The 22,252-nt window shown below is 42.2% G+C and overlaps 1 protein-coding gene across 1 annotated transcript in view; it reads right to left on the bottom strand.

Annotated features, from left to right (window-relative positions):
* LOC107388593 (voltage-dependent T-type calcium channel subunit alpha-1H) overlaps positions 1-22,252 on the bottom strand; it is a 126,363-nt gene that overhangs the window by 51,469 nt on the left and 52,642 nt on the right. The window contains exons 13-19 of the mRNA XM_070550132.1: positions 21,261-21,378; positions 13,441-13,596; positions 12,583-12,670; positions 10,564-10,751; positions 3,130-3,411; positions 2,830-2,930; positions 2,546-2,669 (exon numbers count right to left, since the gene is read on the bottom strand). Coding sequence (XP_070406233.1) covers positions 2,546-2,669; positions 2,830-2,930; positions 3,130-3,411; positions 10,564-10,751; positions 12,583-12,670; positions 13,441-13,596; positions 21,261-21,378 — 1,057 coding nt within the window. The remainder of the gene's footprint in view (positions 1-2,545; positions 2,670-2,829; positions 2,931-3,129; positions 3,412-10,563; positions 10,752-12,582; positions 12,671-13,440; positions 13,597-21,260; positions 21,379-22,252) is intronic.

Raw genomic sequence — 22,252 nt, 5'->3', positions numbered from 1 at the left:
AGGACAAACACATACAACACGCTTTAAAGACCTGCGGATACCCGACATGGGCAATAAACAAAGGAAAACAACAAACAACAACAGAAAGCAAAGAACAACCTAAGCAAAGAACCAGAAACCCAGAAAGACAAGAACCAAAACCAGTGATAACCCTACCATACATCAGAGGCATAACGGAAAAAATAAGAGCAACAATGAAAAAACACAACATAAACACACCAACAAAACCATACACAACAGTTAGAAACAGACTAGTACACCCAAAAGACAAAATATCAGCTGGACTTAAATGTGGAGTCGTTTACGAAATCCCATGCAAACTCTGCAATAAAACATACATAGGAGAAACCGGACGCCAACTCAACACACGAACAACAGAACATAGAAAGGAGTGTGAGAAAGAAACAAGTCGAAAACACACAAGAGCAGAAAAAGAAGAAGCAGAAAGCACAATAAAGAAGTCAGCCATAACAGATCACTGCACAAGAGAAGAGCATATAATGGACTGGGACAACACAAGGATCATAAACACCGAACAACAGAAATACAAAAGATGGATAAAAGAAGCAATCGAGATAAGGAGACGTGGATGTGGGACCATGAACAGGGAAGATGGAGTTTAATCGTTGGACCACGCATGGGACTGCATCGTCGGAGAGGGGAGAGCGGGCAGCAGAGGGCGACAACGTCCTCTGCTGCCTGCGGATAAACGAAGAAGGAAGTGACGCGCCACCATCAGCGTCAGCCTGAGGAAGTTTGCAGCCGCAGACGAAACGTAGTGAAAAAACAGGTAACGGAACAGTTTCTGTGTTTTAAAAAAGAACGACAGCATGGAATTAAAACTGTGCATCTTACACAGAACTGTTGTGTGCAGTATGAGAGAGAAAAAAATTAGGATCGGAGCATATTCTCCCAGAGAACTGAGAAATATATTGATTCAGTTGTAAATTCTTTATAATCTTCCAAAAAGCCAAGCACTTTTGTAGTCTGTGTGTCAGGGTTTTCTGTGAGTTGCTGTTTGGCTGATTTTATGTCCAGTTCTCGTGCTGTGCGTGGTCATGACAGCGTTTTTCACAGTGTGCACTTAAAAAGTTGACAAGTGGAGGGCAAAAGAAGGCATGTCAAGGTTTAAAAAGTCCACAACGGATCATGCTGTAGTTGATGGTCAAATTTTCAGCTAGTAGTTGTTTGGGAACCACCTTGTTGAAGCAGAAAATCCATTTTATGTGTCAAATAGTGTTGTTTATTTATTTTTTGATGTGTCTATGTGAAAGGCTGCTGCAGCAATGTGCGTGAATAGTAATCAAATACCCAAAACAACCAAAGTAACTCCTTTTAACTCATTCACTGCCATTGACGACTAAAGTCGTCATTTGCATGTTTTTTACTATGTCGGCGTCAGAGCAAGCCCCCGCACCGTGAGAACAAACATTCCAGCTCTAAAGCTGATCTTCATTCGTGTACGTCACATGTCACGTGATCAGGAAGCAGAACAACCATGTGTTAGGCGATGGTTTTGAGCCGCTGCTGTAACAAAAGTGAGACACAAACCGGAAAAGCTTCTGCCAATCACAATTCGACAATGGATTAAGAAAGAACGGATAACGCTCGAAACACGCGGATTCTTCCTGATGTAAGAGGTGGGTCTACCCTTTGTTTTGGTAGTTTTGGCATTGACATAATCATAGAAGGCAACAGTCTGTGACTCTTAAAAAAACTGTGAAAATGCTGAAAAATGCTGGCAGTGAAGGGTTTTACTGATCAGGAAACGGCTGGCAGTGAATGAGTTCATGTGTCAACAAATCAGCGGTTCATCTCTTGCCTTGTTAGGAATTTTTAAAGGGGACATATGTTTCTATGAACACTTCAAACATTAAAAAAAACATCTAACCATTTTCTGTCTGTGCTTGGTTTTAGGAATTATGTGCCTAAAACACACTGTTTCAGCAAGTCCCCGTTTGTGATGTCACAAATGGGGAAATTAGAACGAAAGCACTTCTCTACTCCAAGTCCCTTCCAGGTATCAGAGCTTCTTAGCTTATAGCCGCATGAGCAGGGGATGTGTGGGATCCCGTTTGCTTTCTTAAAGTGACAGAGCCCTGACACAACTCATTCTGGAAGATACTGAAATTGTCCAGAAGACAACTGCTGAGATTGCTTCATGTGAGAGGGATTTAGAGCAAAGAACTTCATGAACATGTTTTGTATCGACCATAGAACTATAATCATTTAAGAAATTAAGTCATAATATTTCCCCCTTTAGTGCATGAATGTCTCATGGGTCCTTTTAGAATCAAAATATAAAGAAATAAGGGACTACTCAATGTGTCGGCACATGACTGAATGTTTGTAGCTCAAAAATTGAAACGTATGGATCTGTAAACATAACACTGAGCCTTCTGAGATTTTGATGACTTAGTGTCATATCTTGATTAAGAGCAAGAAAAAAACAGTTTCAAGCTAAATTATAACCAATAAAAAGCTGCTAATAAGATATAATTGTCATATCAACAAACCAACAACAAGAAAAGTGTGTTTTTGTTACCATGCTTCTTGGATGTATATCAGGCCTCTCCAGCGCTATCGTGATGCAGTTCAGAAAAATAAAAAGCAGCACGATGTAATCGAACAGTTTGTGACTTATGACCTTCTGACACCACAGCCTGAACCTGCAGAGACACACAAGAATGAAGCACAATAACTTCATCCATGTAAAAGTGTACGTTTCTGTGTGTGTGTGTGTGTGTGTGTGTGTGTGTGTGTGCGTGCGTGCGTGCGTGCGTGTGTGTGTGTGTGTGTGTGTGTGTGTGTGTGTGTGTGTGTGTTTACTCATTATGTGGAGCAAACAGGTAGAGGGACCACTCTTCATGCTCTCTGCACCACTGAGGCTCATATGGCTCCAGAATCTTCTTCAGCTTCTTGGCTAAACTCTGAAAAAAGTAAGATGAGAAACTAAAATGCATGATCATTTAAAAACTTTTATTTTTTTACTATTTCAGACTGTAGATTCAATAAATGACTATTGTTACAGTACTTTTATCCTCAAAACCAAGTATTAATAAGTAAAAGCTAGAATGAGACAACCAGATGTTACAGTCAGCATTCATCCAAAATCCTTTAACCTCTCACCTCCTCTATCTCCTCCTCCTCCTGGTCGTCGTGATAAAACGTTGTCAGTGCAGCCTCACCAGAGCTGTGGTCTGGTAGGTGAAATGTGGTGCCGTTGCAGTCAGGTGAGAGGAGCGTGGGCACCTGCAGGTGGTCCGACTGGTCCAGAGAATGCTCCCTGCTGCTGGGGTCTGACAGCAGAGATTCCATCTCTCCTGACTGGCTCCTCCTGTGGAGGCTGGGGGCTCGGCTGATGCTGGTCCAGCTGGAGCGACGGCTCTCTGGACCACTGTCCCACAGAGACTGAGAAGACAACAGTATTGAGTTTAGAGCTACTGTTCCTTGGATAATAAAATGTAATAAGCGGAATATTGTGCTCCTCATGTCTGTCTCTTTAAATATCTCAGTCCAGGCTCTTTGGTCATTCAGAAACGTGAAAAAATGTGGATGAATAATTCCCATCATTTACATAGTTGTTTAAAGTAAAACTGGCTGGAATTAAATGGTCTAATTCTGGAAAGTAGAAAGGTGCTCAGTGCAAGGTTCTGTTCATTTCTGCATATTTATATTATTACAGAACACTTAATAAGCTGGAGAGTTTTTAAATCTATATATATATCAATAAATAATGTTTAAGAAAAAAAGTGGAAAATTGTAAAAATATGTTGTTTTAACACATTTAAATGTGTAAATATTCTGTTAGTTTCTCTACATAGATTTTTTTTAAATATTTTTAAAGTGATCAATTGAATATAATCTTTTTTTTCTTGCATATTTTAGTTTAATGTACGTTATTTTTTTCTTATTTGTTATATTTTATTCTACTTTGCTCCTACTGTGAATTTAATTGCTGCTGAAACACCAAAATTTATTCACCGAGGGTCAGTAAAGAAATGTTCTATTCTATTCTGTTCTTTACTCTTCTACATGCCCAGATGGCTTGCTTTAGCACCCCCTAGTGTGCATTTATAGAACCAAAAGCAAAACTTATTTTGTCGCTGTGCGTTCATCTTTTTAACACCCTAATCTAACAGCTGAAACATCTCCTCAGCCTTCAATAGTGTCTACAGGAGCGATTCATCATCAAATAAAACAAATCAGCTGTGTTTATCATCTAAAACACGTGTCAGACACAAGGCCCGTGGGTCAGATGATGCCCACCACATCATTTTATGTGGCCCGCGAGAGATTCAAGTGTCTTAAAATAAGTCCATAGCCCTTTTTACAAGACACACCATGCTGACAAATCGGCATAATATTACCGCAATGGCATGTCTGTATAAACGCGCCATGCCGGCATGGCGCGCAAATTTTGCGACATTCATTCCGCCTTGCTTGGTAGTAATATTGCCGTAATGGTCTGTCGTATGCGCCCTGGCACAACAGAGGCAGGTGTCATGATGACGTGGGGAGTTATTGCTGAGCTCCGGCTGGCAAATTTACTGAAAATAAAAGTAAACACGGGCAATAAGGTTTGCTTTTTGAACAAAATCAGCTGAGATGGCAAACTGGAGCACCGCAGCGCTCCATGAGCCTCTCTGTTAGAGCTGAAGCTCAGATCACCAGAGACTGCACAGGGACTGATGCGGACAGACACCTTTAGGAGCTGCTTGTTAAAAAAACTTAACGATCACGGCTTCAATCGCAATAAAAAGCAAGTTCTGTCCAAGATAAACGGATGTCTGTGGCAGCACAGAGAACGCCCCTTACCCCCTTTATGCCACCATCACCTAATCTTTTATAAAATTGCCACGATTGCGCCACATTACCACCACGGTCTGATCTTATAAACGACCTTTATCCTCCCCAAGGAGCCACAGCAAATCCCGTTTTGCAAACGCTCTGGTCCTATAAAAACAGCTTATGTTGCTTCAAATAGCACATTGGCTATAAACTACATTTCCCATAATGCATGGTGATTGTGTTCCCAATGCAGTGACTCGCCACTAGGTCACAGTGTATCCACTTCCATGTTTAATTAATGAAACAAGTGAAAATAACCGTCTACACATCATCCCAAAATGTCCAGGAAGAGAAAGATTGATGCAGAAGGAAGGTGTTTCAACAAAGATGGAACATGTTGATGCTTCAAGGAGAAAAACTGGTGAGTCTTTACAGTCCTTATCGTCCATGCTACTAGTGTAACGGGCGAGCTGTAGATGTTCGAGCTCGTGGTCTCAGGACAAATAAGAGATAGGCAAAAAATACCTTTGGAGTACGGGAACACGTCTCTGTTGATTTGGAAGCTTCACTTGTTAACACCACAGCAGCCTGCGAACGAATGAAGGTCTACACAGAGAGTCTAGTGACTCCACCCTCCAGTCCGACAGTTCAAGGTTAACGGCACATGCGCAAAACCCATCACCCGCTTGTCCAGTAGTGAAGGCAGTCTTTTCACGGTCTTCCTCAGCTACCTCAACTTGCCAGTAGCCATCTGCAAGATCTAATGTACTGAACCATGTGGCCCCCGCTAGAGCATCCAAAGTGTCATCCACCCGGGGGAGGGGGTGGAAATCCTTCACTGTAACGGCATTTAGGCCCCTGTAGTCTACACAGAACCTCCATTTATTATCCTTTTTCCTATCCAGCACCAGGGGAGAGGACCATGGACTACAACTTTCCTCAATGACACCGTCAGCCAAAAGCTGCTGCACCTGTCTGTCCATCTCCTTACGCTTGTCTGGGGAGGTACGATACGCTCGTTGCTTAACTGGGGGTGGTTGCTGGTATTAATCCTGTGTTTGATCATGCCCTCACCTTTGGAAAAACCACGTCCAGGACGGACAACTTCTTGATGTTTATACAACACAGCATGAAGCTGTTCTTTATGGGTGTCAGACAAGGGGCAGTCAGACAGGTCAGGTAAGGTTATTTGCTGGTGACCGGAGTCCACACAGTCCACAGGTTCAAAAACATCACATTTGTCAACCTGGTAAAGAACCCCTAAGTGTGACCCAGTGTGCATGTGTAGTTCATGCTTAGTTGGATTAAGCAGCCGCACAACAGTGAGCCCATCCTTTACAGGCGCCACTGTATGCGCAACCACAAACTCCACACTGTCACGGGCCTCTGGCTCAAGGTACCCAATGTAGGGGTCAAGGTGTGGAGCCGTGGTCCTAGGGGGTTCCACCTGCACGGGAACAACCATTTCACAGTATGGCGGAACAATGACATCTGTAGATGTGGTTATATTGCAACATTTTGGGATAAAGTCCACAGCATGTAACAGAGGAATGTCTATCCCTTTGAGGCGAACAAACCCCCAGGCCACACCTAGGACAGCCTGATATGCAAGCATGAAATCAAGACCCAAAAGAACTTTTTGTGTAGCCCCCCTGACAATATGCACAGTCTGTTCTACGTAAACCTCACTCAAACAGATTGAAATGGTCATTGTTCCAAGTGTGTCCAAGATTGTCCATTCACAGTATGAGCAAATGTGTAGTCAGCACCAAGTACACATTTGCGTAAGGCAGTGATCGACGTCTTGAAGTCTTCCGAAATCAGTGAAACATTTGAACCAGAGTCAAGTAGAACAGCAACATCCACCCCCTCAATCAGTCCTTTTACATAGGATGTATGTTTGGACTGACCCATCGGTCTGCAGTCCGTCGAAGCGGCATCAGCCACAACTGATGAGCGTCCACTGTGACCCTCAGCGGGAGAAACTGGTGTCCGGGTCTCAACACCAGTTATCGGTAGTTTCTCTGGTTCCGTTCAGCTGGATAAGGAGAAGGTGAACGCCGAGAAGGGGATAGAAAGCTCACATTCCTCCTCCACTGTGGTCCCTCACTGGGGCATGGTCTCTGGGGGCTCCTGCTTCCCAGGCGGTTTGCAGGATCATCTGGTGAACCTCCATTGGATCCCCGTGAAGGAGCAAGCCATTCCTCGTCGCGTCCATCTGAACGTCCTCCTCGGGAAGACGCCCCCTTCCATGAAACTCCGGCTGGTGTGCCCTAGTAGCGGATCGGCAGCCATCTCCACCACAGTCGCACGAGCACGGAAGACGCGGGTCCATATATGCTCCATAGTCTGACAGACAAGCCTGTCTGTCATCCTCCACACCGCGGCTTTGCGCCTTCATATCTGTCACATCCATTTGTAATTTGTCCATCCTTGCAGTTAAACGCTCCACAGCACCAAGGAGAATCTCTGTGTCCTTATTATCACGGCCCCTCTCAGCGGTCCCAGCAGGAGAAAGTGCAGCCACCGTCACTGGGCCATTTGAGGAGAAGTTGACGGTCTGCGTCCGTCCGACCAAGGCCAGCCTAGCCCGCTCACAAAGTCCAGCAATAATCAGGGCCTTGTCTAGATCAGTAGCCCCCTGTTCGTGACATTTAGCACGGAGGCCTGGGTCCAGACCGGCGAGAAAACGCCTAAACTTTTCTCCATTTTGTGCCCCGGCGTCATACTCAGGAAAAGCCTCCGTGACAAGCCTCGAAATATCAGCCGCATATATCTCCAAACTCTCATTAGCCAGCCTAGGCCGAGCAGAAACACAGGTCTGAAAGTACAAGATGAACTGTTTCTGTCCAAATGCCTCATTTAACTTCTCTTTAACACGGTCAAAGTCACCTTGCGTAGCTGCAGGGAGGCTGTCCCACAAAAGGAAAGCGGCCCCGTCCAGTCTAGTGGGCAAAAGAGCAGCCAAAGTGGCGGTGTAGCTCCGTCTTCCTGCTCCTCGGGTTTGGGCGCGAACGGCAGCCTCAAACAGTTTAATCCAAGTAGCGAAGAGTTTACGACCGTCGCCACAAAATGGCGCGGGCAGCTCCACTTTGATGTTACACACATCCTCAGTCCAAACTGGGCTCTGCTTGTCCTCGTCCACACCGGTAAAAGAGCCTCCGAACATGGTCCTGCATAGCCTTCTCACTAGCCAAGTCCTGGGGGTAAACGTCGCCAAACACCGCTGCCACCAAGGACAAGGAGCTGTAGAGGTTCGAGCTCATGGTCTCAGGACAAATAAGAGATAGGTGAAAAATACCTTTGGAGTACAGGAACACGTCTCCGTTTATTTGGAAGCTTCACTTGTTAACACCACAGCAGCCTGCGAACGAATGAAGGTCTACACAGAGAGTCTAGTGGCTCCACCCTCCAGTCCGACAGTTCAAGGTTAACGGCACATGCGCACAACCCATCACCCACTTACACTAGCATTAGCGTCTGCAGCGTTACCTCCTCTGCCTCGGACAAACTGAAAACACTCCTCCAGCTCCAGTTTAGCGACACGCTCAAGTCAGTATGACTCTGTGGCTGCTGCAGCTTTTATCCCCCTCCCCGACACAAATGCGTGGTCCAGATGCTCTCCATGTCCAGCAGCACAAACCTGTGTGAGCAACTGTTTCTAACTGATGAACTCCTTCCTCAGCTCAGCGCCCAACCCCACAGATGCAGGTCTGGCTGGAACAGGTGAGCATCACAGGAAATCAGAGTGGAAAAAACTGGGATTGAATTATTTTGGTTTTATTAACCTTCTCTATCCCCAGTGAGTCGTGGAGGATGGCTGCTTATACTGAGCCAGGATTCTCTGGAGGTTTCTTCCTGTTAAAAGGGAGTTTTCCTCTCCACTGTCGCTTTATGCTTGCTTAGTATGAGGATTGCTGTATAGTCACTGACACTCGTCAGTGACTTGATGCAATTTGCTGGGTTCCTTATATAGGAAACATTTTTTCTGATTGGCTTAATGAACTGACCTGAATTGGAATGTTTATTATGTGAAGTGCCTTGAGACGACTCTTGTCGTGATTCGGCGCTATATAAATAAACTTGAATTGAATTGAATTGAATTTTCTGCTCCAAAGCATGAAAGTTAATAGGTGAGATATTGCATTTTCATTTAAGAGAATTACTATTTTTTATTTATGTTGGCCTGTGAAAGATTTCACCTATTATAAAACAGGAAAGATTACAGATAGAAGAATAGAATAGAAATAAAATAGAAAATCCATTTATTGTCCCTCAGTGGGTAAAGCTTGGTGTCACAGCAGCAATAACATACATTACAGGAGCAACAAAGGAGAATAAAATAAAAAATAAACATGAAAACATAAAATAGAAACACTTAAAAGATTCAAAAGAAGAAAGGCTGAATATATGCAGATTTTAAGGAATACAAATATTTAAACTAAATTGAGACATAAGTAACAAATACCACTGATGAGTACTTTATTTAAAATTGACTTGCTCGTGTGTAATTTGGTTATTCCACATTCAGTGTTACTGCAAATATAAGTTTGTTTCCAAATTAAAAGGTTCAACCGTTCATATCTGTAGATAAAGGAAAATGTGCACATTTACCGTCACCTTTAAAAAAATATTGAGTTTGGCCCGCGACTTCATCCCAGTTTTTCATTTTGGCCCAGTGTGAATTTGAGTTCGACACCCCTGATCTAAAGCATGCAGGAAACTTGCTGGAAGCAGACTGCAGTGCAGACTATTCTGACCACAGGCGCGATAGGGGCTGGGTGGCCTTTCATTAACCCTGTTAAGGGTCATTTAAGCACATATTGGCTGAAGAAAATAATTAAAAAATTAGAAAAAAGTTGCATAGTATTCCTATAAGACTACAAATGTCCAAGCAAAAATGATTAAAATATAATATATTTTTTTCAAAGAACGACTAAAACGCGGGTTTATGTGCATGAGTCTACACGATGTGTTATAAAAACACAATTACTTCTATCACAATGTGCTACAACGAAAATATATTACTAAACAATTAAATGTGTGTTATATGTGTAAATTAAATTTTAATGTTAGGCATGTTAATGTGTTTCATTCTGAGTGCATGACTCCTGCCACCCTACTCTGGTTCATGGAAAAGTTGTACAAAATGAGTCTGCGATGTGGAAAAGGTCGGGGACGACTGCTGTAAACGAGTCAAGATGAGGCCAGCATTTGTGACACCTCATCACTCAGTTAGCAGACAAGTTGGAATAAATAAATAAATAACAACTACTATTTTTAACAGTGAGAAAACCGGATGAGAAGAAAAAATATTCACTTCACAATACCACTAAAAACCTGATGAGCTAACTGACTCAGTCAGCAGCTGCTGGTAACCAACAGGAGGTCCTCGTGATGAGATAACAAGTATCCAAACATTCCAAGTTGCCAATTTTTTTATGACACAAATGCATTTGGTTTACTTCCTAATGTTTGAGAACACAAAGTGTTGGTTCTAGTGGAAGCTAAAGCTTCTCTAACAACGAAAACTCTCGAAGTCATCCCACACTTTCTGCTTTCTGTTTTATCTAACAGGATAAAATAACTGTCTGTTATTCCTGTAAATCCGTTCACAAATTGATTTTTCTAATCATTCTTACAGCAGAGCTCGGCTGGAGCTATTTCCTTTTCATAATTAGATTCTTTGCTGCTGCTTCTGTAAATCAGCTTTATTACATTTAGTTAATTTCCTAATAACACACGTAAACGCACAACGTGTTGGCGGCTCACCGGTGACCTCTGCTCTAGGCTGCTGATGTCCGTGGAGGCACCGTTCGCCCGGCGGGACTGGTTGGAGTTTATGATGGGTGTGGCTGCAGTGTGTGTGAAGAGTGGCAGCAGTGGAGGAGCTGCAGGCATGGAGGCTTTTGGGTTCAGGAGACCGTTGGGGGTGAGCATCATGGCTTGGATCTTGAGTTCTGCAAACAAACACACAGAAGGGTTTGTTTAAAATGAATAATTTCTTTATTACGCTTTAAAATATAGATATTCTGCAGTTTAGGTCTTTGTGTCCGTTTACTTCTCTTTAACTTGCATGAGATGGCACATACCATTATAGTTTCACCTTTTAGTCACCTTTAATTTGTTTCTGGCTTTGGAAGACCAGGTGGTTGCATTTTATAGGTAAATGCTTTAAAACCAATGTTTTCTTTCAATGGTTTTTTTTTAGCATCAATCTGAAAATGTTAAAAATCAGCAGAGAAAATACCAAAATGTAATTCTGTCCTTCTGAAGTTGGCAGTTTCACTACTACAGTTATAAAAAAGACTTGTTTTATGTTCAATTTTTACCAAAATGGTATTCTATATAGACATCTGCAGCATGGAGCATAGAGCAGTGGTATCCATAGTGGGGTCATGACTCCGTGGCTCACAAACAACTACAAAGAGGGTTTTGAGATGATTTCCAGAAATCAAAAAACAATTGCTTAAGAGATTTCTCTAGCACAATGGTTAATAAAACTAAATGGAATTGTCATAAATGGATATAAGCGAACATGGGCTATTATATTTATGCCCTGAATTAATTAGCTTTTAGATATAATTAGTTTTGTGTTACTCTGTTTAAAGTTTCAGTCAGAAGAAGAAGAAAAAGAGAAAGAAAGGCTAATCACTCACACCACAGACATCATATATGTAGACGAGCTAGATGGGTCTCCATTCACCCCCACTGCATTTATTTCTACTGACGATGGTGCTTACCCAACTAAAAACATATTTTATCATCTTTTTCACAAAATCAGACAAATGGTATGTCATTATATTCAAAGTATAGATATAATTAAACTAAATTAAATCCCAACAGGTTGGCTGAAAAAGCGAACAGTCTGTTTTCTATAGTACACTGGTTGTTGAAACTGTAGACTGCACAAAAAACAGGCATTGCTGCTCACTCTGTGTTAACTTTGGAGTGAGGAGACCCATCCAATATGGTGGGGATGCTGTCACACACAGCAACCAATGGGTCGTCTATGTATTCATGTCTATGGCTCACACAGACAGCCCTTGTGTCATTAATATCGTTCAGCTGCAGAACCTCTATGTGCATTTCTCTAAAATGACCCCTGCTTGTAATGATTTTTACAAGACAACAACACAAATTTATGTTATTATTGATTATATTTCCATGTGGTTTCAGATATGATAAATTATTGTACAATATAGTACCATCCATTACAATAAAGGCATCAAATGGTGTAAAACCATGACTGTTATGAACAGTTCATGTGTCCTCACCACACTGAGAACATTTCACTCGACTGACTGAAGCTGTTGAAAAATCTCCACAATTTAAAGCCTAAAACCGCCCTGTACACTCAAAAAAACTATTGGCCCTTGTACACACCAGATAAAAAATGGCATAAGATCCAACTAAAATTTATAAAATCATAACTGTATTTTTTCAAAATGATAAACAGATATCACATGTAGTATGTGTAAACCTAAAATAAGCATGTTTAGTGAATCCTACCTAGTCAAATCCCATTTTCAGGACTTTTAAAGAATTTGCTAGGTGACCAAAAAATCCCTGGTGAGTTATTTGGGAGGACAAAAGAAGGCAACTGTGTATAGTAATCCTAGTAATCACCAAAAAAAAGTAAGGTTTTACTAAAATCTGTAAAATCATAAATGTTATTTGCTTACACAACAGACTGCCTTAAAAGTGGATCTTTCATTGAATTTTTCAAAAAAAAAAAACATGGAAAAGTAGCATTTAATTTTATTACATAATGTAGTTTTTTCACTGTACCTGCAGCGTAGAGCTCTCTCAGCTTCTCCTCATCCTGGAAGCAGAGCGATTGTCTTTCATCATCAGCTTCAGATTTGTTGGCATCTCCCTGAAACATAAAGACCCAGGATGATCCCCTATCATCAGAGTCGTTACGCCCATCATCACTTCCCCTTTTTAACACACACTGTTGACCGTTTTAAATGTGGAAAATGGGAGGAAGTAGGGAGGGAATGATTAAGAAACAAAGAGTGGGAGACAGGCGGGTGGAGGGAATCTCCTGTGTTCGCTGGTTGAGTTATGTGTGTTGCTTTGGCAGCGATCTCCTGTAGACACGCCAATAAAGCTTTACTGAATTTAATTAAAATTCACGCCAGAAAGATAGAAGCAGACAGCTTTGGCAAAGGGTATCTATGTGTGTGTGTGTGTGTGTGTGTGTGTGTGTGTGTGTGTGTGTGTGTGTGTGCGTGCGTGCGTGCGTGCGTGCGTGCGTGCGTGCGTGTGTGTGTGTGTGTGCGTGCGTGCGTGTGTGTGTGTGATGGAGAGCAAGTGTTCCCTGATGCTGGAGATAAAAGATAGAAACCAAACAACAAAAGCTCACCAGCTGTGAATGGCGAGCGATATCAAACACTTTTCCTACCCTGGAGAGTATTATAAGCGTGCGTGCATGTCAGCGAGAAAGACAGACAGAGGAAGACAGGGAAGGGAGGGAGGTGGAGAGGAAAGAGTGATGGATAAAGAAACCACGCAGGCAGGAAGGTGGAGATTACTCTCTCGTAAGAAGCATTGGTATCAACAGAACAACAAGAGCACAATTAGACTCGTTTTCTCTGCAGGGTTCTCCGAGAAGCTCAGATCAAACTGCATGTTTGCACTTACTTCAGCCTGAAAGCCCTCGACCAAAATGGCCACAAGCAGGTTGAAGAGGACGTAGTTTCCAAACGTCATGAGGGCCACAAAGTAGAGGGCAGCCAGGGGTGTGGTGGAGGCCATGCCGTTGTAAAGCACCGCGTTCCAGTCCTCCTGGGTGAGGATCTGCACATGAAGTAAAGAGATGTAGTTGGAATGAGGAAAAGTCATCAACCAAACGCAAATTATTTTGGGCAGGGGGTCTATAAACCCAATATTTATATTCCTCTTGTCATTTGAACAATAATGACGCTCATAATTGTTACAGTGAGCTCCTGTGGAGAGGTGGCTTTACTTCTGCGCCTCCTCCTCTGATTTTAAACAACCTTACCTGCCCAATGGTGGCGTAATAGAAAAAATAAGATAAACTAAAGTAAATAAATTCTGAGTTGAAATGGAATAGCAAAAGTTGGAATTTCCACTAATTTAAATTAGATTCAGAGCATTTGGATTGGTGTCAGAGACCCATTGTTTAGGACAGATTTTATCATTATATGTTTTTGTGTAATTACTCTTTTATGGCTTAGTTAAAGCACCATGTGGAGCCTTGATTCTTTTCAGAGATTATTTACAAGCAGACTTAAAAGCCTGATGTGTTTTGGGTCCATTTATCCTCTCCACTTTTGGTTCAGTCACGTCTTGTTTTTTCCTGCCTTTCATTGATCTAATCGCTGCTTCCACTCTTCTCCATTATGTCACTTCTCATTCAAAATTGCTGCTTGTCTTCTTCGTCTCCGTTGGTTGAACCCAACTGTCCATCAGAGGACTTTGGACTTCTTCTTGGGCAAAGAAGCCATAACAGACCATCTTAGGCTCTGTGAAGCCTAAGTGCTCAACAAAATGTATATTGTTTAAATAAATTTGCAGCCTTGGTAGTCAGAACGCGCCTTTGATGTTTCTTCCACTGTTTGTTAAAAAAAATCTGTTATAGAAAAAAAAATGGTAAGGGAGACAAGAAGATCCAGCTTGTTGTTGAATCAAAATTAGCATAAAGAAAATTGTCAAACAGATCATTTTCCTATGGAATAACTAGGTGTAAAGGTACAGGGTATTCAGATTTTTTGGTATGGAATGTTCGGTTTGGTACGGATGTGTACCGAGTTCCACATGGACGTGTAACTGTGCTGCACATATTAACCATTAGCTAGCATAACAAGCAGCTGTGTCCAAATTCAGAGGCAGCCTCTTTTGAAACGGGCTTTTACCAAGTGTCGGTACTAGGGATGCACGATCAGGTTTTTTCTGCCGATCACCGATACCGATATCAAAGAATGCTGATCACCGATACCGATCACGTGGATTGGCCAGAAATTTTCTACAACATTATAATGAGTGCTACAAACTACATAATCTGGGAATAAAGGAAATGTAACCTAATCTAAAATGGTCTGCTGATCGGTCTGCTTTGATCTATTTTGAAAACTCCGACCAAAACCGATAGGGGCGCCATCGGTCGATTGGGATCAAATGCCGATCCATCGGTGCATCCCTAGTCGGTACCAGACACTGGGTCCTTCGCTGATCGGGAAGACTGGAAGTGAACAGCTGAAAAATTTGGCCTGTCCTGTTGAACAAACCTGAACAAGGCAACAAGCTGGAACTCATAATGTTGCACTTAAAGGGACATATACAACTTTTTCATGTTTTTAAATATTTTTCTTGAGCCAATATGTTCTAAAATGACCCTTTACAGGGTTAATGAAATGTCACTCAAACCCCTGTGGCCAGAGTACCGCACTTGCAACTGTGGAGTGGAGCTAATACGGTGGAGCTGGAGTCTGCTTCCAACAGTTCTGCGTGTTATTGATCCTGAACACAGCTGATTTGTTTAATTGTTCCTCTAGAAAATAATAAATGTTGGGAGACATTTCAGCAGTTAGATTAAGGTGCTCAAAAGACAAACTCAAAGCAAGGAAATAAGTTTTATTTTCAGTATAACCACAGTGAATTAATAATGGACACTAGGGGGCGCTAAAAGCAAGCAAAACTGCCTATCCTTTTATGGAAATACACAAAGTTGAGATCCTAATGATGGGAAATGTTTCTGCTTTCAATAGTTCAGCCTGTTCTTTCAGTTTCAGAGGCCAAAGAAAATACTGGAAAGAAAATTCTTGAACTGGTATCTATTGAATTTTATTTTCTACATCTCTGAGATAGCTGCAACCGTTTTCACAAAAGAAATCCTTTTTTGTTGTACCGAATCTGAATTATAGGCATACTGTTAAACCTCTAGAAACGACCCATTACACATTACAGCAACAGAAATGTACTTTGAAGCTTGTTCAATCTCAGAGAATTACAGTCTTGTTAGGAACACTGAGTCAGAGGAACAGAACTGGAATGTCTGTCATTTTCCCATTTCAGCTCTGCTGGGATGAACATGTGATGGGTTCTACCAGGTGCAGATCCAATCTCTGGCTGACTCTTGTCATTTCTGGTTCTTTGCACAAGAATAAACCGATCAAGCCACATGCTGCAACACTGTATTTACACAAAGCCAGCATTATGAAACTAGTGAGTGATGGCAACACCATGGTTAGAACAAAGTGCTGCAGGCTCCACCCCTCCCACTTCACACCTACTCACTCTGTGACTACCACTATCTTTGGCCCAGAGGCATGACAGTGTGTCATGTTGCAGGTTAGGAGGAGGTTAGGACCCAAGATGCAGAAAACCCCAGATAACACGAGGCAGGAGCGGTTTAAAAGTAAAATTCTTTTATTTAGGATGAGGAACCAAAAAATCCATAAAGGGCAGGAAGCCAAAAACCAAAGTCCTGAACTCCAGGACAACGAAAGCTCACATAGAGCACAAACCAAGAGATGAGGCACAAAAGCTCACATAGAGCACAAAACAATGCTGACACAAAACAATGGACCGACAAGACACTGAGACAAAGGCAGGGCTTATATACACTGGGGCATGACGGGAGGCAGATGGGCTGCAGGTGTGCGGAGAGAGAACCAGGTGAAAGCAATTAGCTAATCAGGGAAGAAACTAACATGACCTAAGAGTAAAACCTAAAGACAAGAAAAGCAACCAGATAACTAATATTCTAAGGGGAAGGAAAACTACAAACACCGGTGGGAAAAAAACATTAAAGAGACTAATGAAATGAAAAGCTGAAACTATAAAAACTGCAGAGGGGTGACTGGGGAAGACTAAAGGAACACAGGACCTGGGAGAGGTATCTGGAGGGCTGAAGACCAGGGGACACATGAGGAACACAAAGAGACACATAAGGGGGATTCTTAGGGGGAAATGGAGCACACATGGAGGCACATGAGGGAGACGCAGACACAGACCATGACACAGTGATGGATCGACACCAACTTGCCTCAGTCAGTTCACAGATGCCGCTGATGTGAGAAGGAACGGGGCTGAAAGGGTTGTGCTAAAGGAGCAGGAGCTTTATGGACATCACGTTTGTGTTTTTTTGGCGGCATACTTTAATTTTTTTTATCATGTCAAAATGCAAGCCTTCATCTCTGAGTCAGCTCCAGAGTTTTTTAGGAACTATTTTTCACTGAGGAATGTTCAGTGTTTTTTTTAACCCATCTGTCCTTCAACCCTGAATTCTCCTATTAGAAGAAAAGAAAACTGTCCATGTTTTACTCCAGGAGACGTACATATGAAGTGCTGGTCATTTTCTGGTTTTGTTCATGTCTCCCGTCACTGTGGTCACATAGTTCATCCTTTCATCAGATCAGAGGTTTTTGCTTCCATTATCTGAGAGTCACTCAGGTGCTTTTTCACCTCCGGTTGTCATCGACCTTCCAGTGAAGAGAGGTTTCTGTTTAGCCTTGCTACAATAAAGCCTCGAATGATGGAGTGCTGCATCAGCAGAGGTCATTCAGGAAAACTCCCCTGTGTCTACGAAGGAGCTCTGAATTTTGTTCAGAGTGATCAATGACTTGTTGGTTGTGCACCTGACCCAGACACGAGTTAAGTGTCTCCTGAAGGCCCCCCACCAACAGGGGGCCACCAAGAGCACCAAGGTAGCATGAGAATAAAATATATGTTTTAATAACTTTAAATAAATAACTTTAAATAATACAAAATAAATGATTTCCCACATGGAAAAATGATTAATATAGAAATAATAATAATTTGCATAAGGGGTGGTGTGTTTTGCACATACACATCTGTTCCAAATGTTAAGAATAAAAGAAAGTAAACTCAACTAGCTTACTGTAAATTCTGTGTTTGTCTACTGATGTTAATTTTTTTTAAAACCACTTAAATCCGGAACAGTCCTTGCCTGGTCCCAATCATATCTGGACGACCGGGGCTATGTTGTCTCTATTGGGGATCACACATCAAAACTGGTCACCATGACAGAACCTTGTGTCAGAACCAACCATGCTTTTAGCTACTCTGCTGCTCACATATGGAATCAGCTCCCCCAGACCTAAGATCTGCCCCAATTCTAGTGTAGTTTAAATCAAAACTTAAAACCCTCATGTACTCATCAGCCTTTGGATGAATTGTTTCTTATGCTGCATTTTCTCCCCTCTAATCTGTGATGTCACCGCTCATCTTAATTCTGTATTTTCCTTTTAACTCTAAATTATCATTTTATCTGCGTATGTGTTTAATTTGTGTTCTCCTTTTTGTTGTCGTGCCATTTCATGCTAATTGTTAAGCACATTGAATTGCCCTGTGTTTCAAATGTGCTATATAAATAAAGCTGCCTTGCCTTAAAGGCCAAGTTCACTGAGAAACCGTTATTTACCTGTGGATTTGTTTTTAAAAAGGATCGGTCGCTCTGACCATGAAAATAGTAAAATACCCCCACCCCCCTGAACAGTATGACTGCTCATTCTGAGCCAGGTTTTATTGTTAAAGGGGCATTTTCCTCCTCACTGTCGCTCCATGCTTGCTTAATAAGGGGATTGCTGTAAAGCCTTTCACACAACAAGTCAGTGACTTGATGCAACTTGCAAGGTTCTCTTATTCAGTGCACTGATAAGCTTCGATCGGAATGTTTACTTTAGGACCTTGAGGCAATTCTTGTTGTGAACTGGCACTTGATAATAAACTGGACTGAAGTCATTTAAAATTTCTGCATTAACATCTGATAGAAATGTGTGTCAGTGACTTGATGCAATTAGCTGGGTTCCTTATATAGGAAACATTATTTCTGACTGGCTTAATGAACTGACCTGAATTGGAATGTTTATTAAGTGAAGTGCCTTGAGACGACTCTTGTCGTGATTTGGCGTTATATAAATAAACCTGAATTGAATTGAATTGAATAGAAAACAGACAGGGAAACACTTAAATTACAACACCCAGTCAGATCTACATCTCACAGAAAATTAGCATTAATGGACTCACCCAGCATGTCTCGACTGAAAAAACTAACCCTTAGCATTAGCAACTCCACAACAAGGCAGAACTCCTTCAAGCTTGTGTTACTTGTGGAGATAAAACATCAATGTTGCAAAGAAGAGTCAGTGGTAGAGTCACCTTGCTGTTAGCCAACCAGAAGCGAGATGTCTGAATATCAGGAAATACGATTCTAAAACCAGCCGTTTTCTTTCCAAATCCTCTGGCTAACTTTTACCTCCTGAAACAGAACCACCAGAGCTGTTTCTCCTCAGAAAAGGATTTCATTTACAATAGAGACCACCGTCGTGAAAAAATAATGAACTTGATCTTTAAATGACACTACACCTGGGGTGCTCATTGCGCCGATCGCGATCTACCAGTCGATCGCAAAGGTAGCGTGGGTAGATCTCATGAAAAATTATGTCAGCATATCAGCCATCCTGTAACTTATTTAATATATATGGCAGCCAGTCAGTGTTTACATCACCGCTTCAAAAAGAATCCAATATTGTCTATAAAAGTGATCTAAACCGGCCGCGCCGTCAAACAGGATTGGGTCTATTTTTACCGCTATCCACGTCAATGTCCCTAAATGACATAGGGCTAGATAGGAAATCACACACACACTTTCAGCACTTCAAAATAAAAGTCTATTTCAAAGATCCGACTTCTTACGCCGGGGACACACCGGCCGCGGAAGCGCCGAGAAGCGAATCGCTCACGAAATTCGGCCGCTGCTTGCCGCTCCTCAGTTCAGATCAGACGCGCTCCAGTCGAGCCACCCCTCGGCTCAGCTGTAGTTTTTCTTTTAACCACTTGGTGTCCTCCATTTCCTCTCTGCCTTTTCTTTTCCTCTACGTTTGAGTGTGTGTGTGTGTGTGTGTGTGTGTGTGTGTGTGTGTGTGTGTGTGTGTGTGTGTGTGTGTGTGTGTGTGTGTGTGTGTGTGAACCTATGGTATGAGTTGTTTCTACCAGTTGAATCTCTTGGAACCCGCTCCAATTCTGCAGCTGTATCCTAGCAGTTTCTTCTGAAATGGGTACGTAAATAACCATGTTTTTCGGGGGTCGTACAGCTTCTTGTGTTTCTCAACTTCCATAATTAATTTAAAGTCATCCATCTTAAATGCTTGCCTCAGACTTTCTGCCTCTCTGTCCTGTTTGCTCCGGAAAAAAGACACCCAAAACCACACCCCCTTCACGTGCTCACACACGCACACAAGTTCGACGTGTGTGTGTTCGTGTGGTTTTTCTGCAGTGTCTGATAACGAACACATTTGACTATTGCAGAATTTTATTTTGAAATGCTTTATTTTGTTAACGTTACCGGCCTGCCTCTTATGTCTAGGTTTGACTTCCTGCCAGAATTGATGCGATTCACCCGCGGCTCGCGAAATAAATAGAGCAGACGCCGAAACGATCGCTGCACGGTACGGGCTGGAGCGCCGGCGCGAGGCGGCCCATGTGGTCTATAGAATAGCTTAACAAGGGCGCCGAATGAAGGCGGTCCCATTTTCGTGGCGCTTCCGCGGTCGGTGTGTCCCCGGTGTTATATATATAGATTACGTCTATACGTGTGACCTCACGAGTTATTTACTCCAAGCATGGTTTGAGATGAGCAGTGGTGAGTTTTTCATTGATTTAACCTGGCAGTGGAGAGGAACAACATTACATGAGATGTCAAACATAATATCTTTTTCTTCCGGTCATAGATCACTGCGCATGGGCAAAACGGCACACAACAGCAGCAAAACTAACAAGCTAGACAGCAAGTAATATTCCATTTTTAGTGCTCTGTTCTCTTCAGAAAGGTCAAATGAGTGGCTATGTAAAAATGTTTTGTAGTAGGGTAGATCATTTTGACTTGGTCATTTTAGAAGTAGCTGGCAAGCTCAAAATGTGTGTGCACCCCTGCACTACACATTTTAAAATGCTAATTAATTAGAAAATTTAGTTGATTTGCCACTCCTGTAAGGTTAAAATCAAAAGACACGATAACACAGGAATAATGGTGTTAACTTGTTGGTATGGGGTCCCCAAAGGAAAACCAGCTTAGGGCCCCACAAAGGCTTGAGCCGGCCCTGACCTGACCGGAGTGATACAGTTTCAGTGAAGCAGCTGATTGAAGGAGATCTGATTGAGGAATTTCTCTTATTCCACTTGAAAGAGAAAAAGGCTGCTGAGATTTTGGACACTTTGAATGACGTGGAATTGACACAAACATATCTCTCAGGTCTCCAATTGGTTTTCTCAACATACAACTCCATTCTCCTTAAATAAAATGAATCATTGCTTGTTCAACACATTTTCTGTCCATTTAGAATGTAATAAACAAACAATTTGTAAATAAAAAAAGGATAATCTAACAACTTTCCATTTCCACAGTTTATCTGTGTGACAAATTATTTCAATCAAATAGGAGCATGTCTGTGCTGTATGCATGTGTTTGTTTTACTCACCTGAAAGACAGTGACAGTTGCCCACAGCAGAGAATCAAAGTTTTTTCTGTCGGGTAAGGTATCTCCGCTGTCTTGTCGCAAACCAAACTTACAGCCAAACAGATGCATCCCCAGAATGCTGCAAAGTACACACACACACACACACACACACACACACACACACACACACACACACACACACACACACACACACACACACACACACACACACTAAGATAACACCCCAAAAATGTATTTTAATCTCTAAATTATGCATTACTCCTACAGCAACGATGCTTATCTGAGTAAGTTTATTTCATGTGAAATACACTGCTGTGTATTTTAAAGAAGTTATCTCACCAGGCTGCACTGTTATAGATGCAAAATTGTAAGACAACACAAATTTGCAGTTGAAAGCACACAGAACTGAAGATTTTCAACTGTTTCAATCTTTTTGTCACAATTGACTCCCAAATGTTTTATTTTCTATGAAATAGCTTACTTTACAATAGCTACAAAAAGGTTGTGATGTGACATTGAAATTAAATTACAGAGGTAGCCCTAGACAAGCAAGCATTTTGCATGAGTGCCTAAGGGTCTGACTTACTCTTCTTGTCACAAAGTTGTAGTTTTGTCAAACGGGAAGGAATTAAGCACCGCTGTTGAGAGCTGTGCAAATCGGACTCTAGATACCCACATCGGATATCGAAGGGGACATTTTTGCTGGAAAGGGAACAGGTCAAGCTAAAGACAGATGAAGCAAAACGTGGCAGCCAGGGGCGGCTTTAGGCCCGGCTACTTGGGCCCAAGCCCGGATGTTTTATGAAAAGCCCCGGATCTCAAACGTGGAAGTAACATGCAGTACCAAAGTCCAACAGAGAGGAAGCAGCTGGCAGTAGTTTGTATACAGCCTGCCTGAGCCTCCACCACTGAAGAAGAAGCCCTTCAGCAGCCGGCTTCTTCTACACTCTCTGCCTGAAACGCATGAGTGAAGATGGACATAAGGACGTTTT

Source organism: Nothobranchius furzeri, chromosome 4 (genome assembly GCF_043380555.1).
Source record: "Nothobranchius furzeri strain GRZ-AD chromosome 4, NfurGRZ-RIMD1, whole genome shotgun sequence".
Classification (NCBI taxonomy): Eukaryota; Metazoa; Chordata; class Actinopteri; order Cyprinodontiformes; family Nothobranchiidae; genus Nothobranchius; species Nothobranchius furzeri.
Note: the sequence above shows the minus strand (reverse complement) of the source record. Positions and strands in the feature narration are given on the sequence as shown.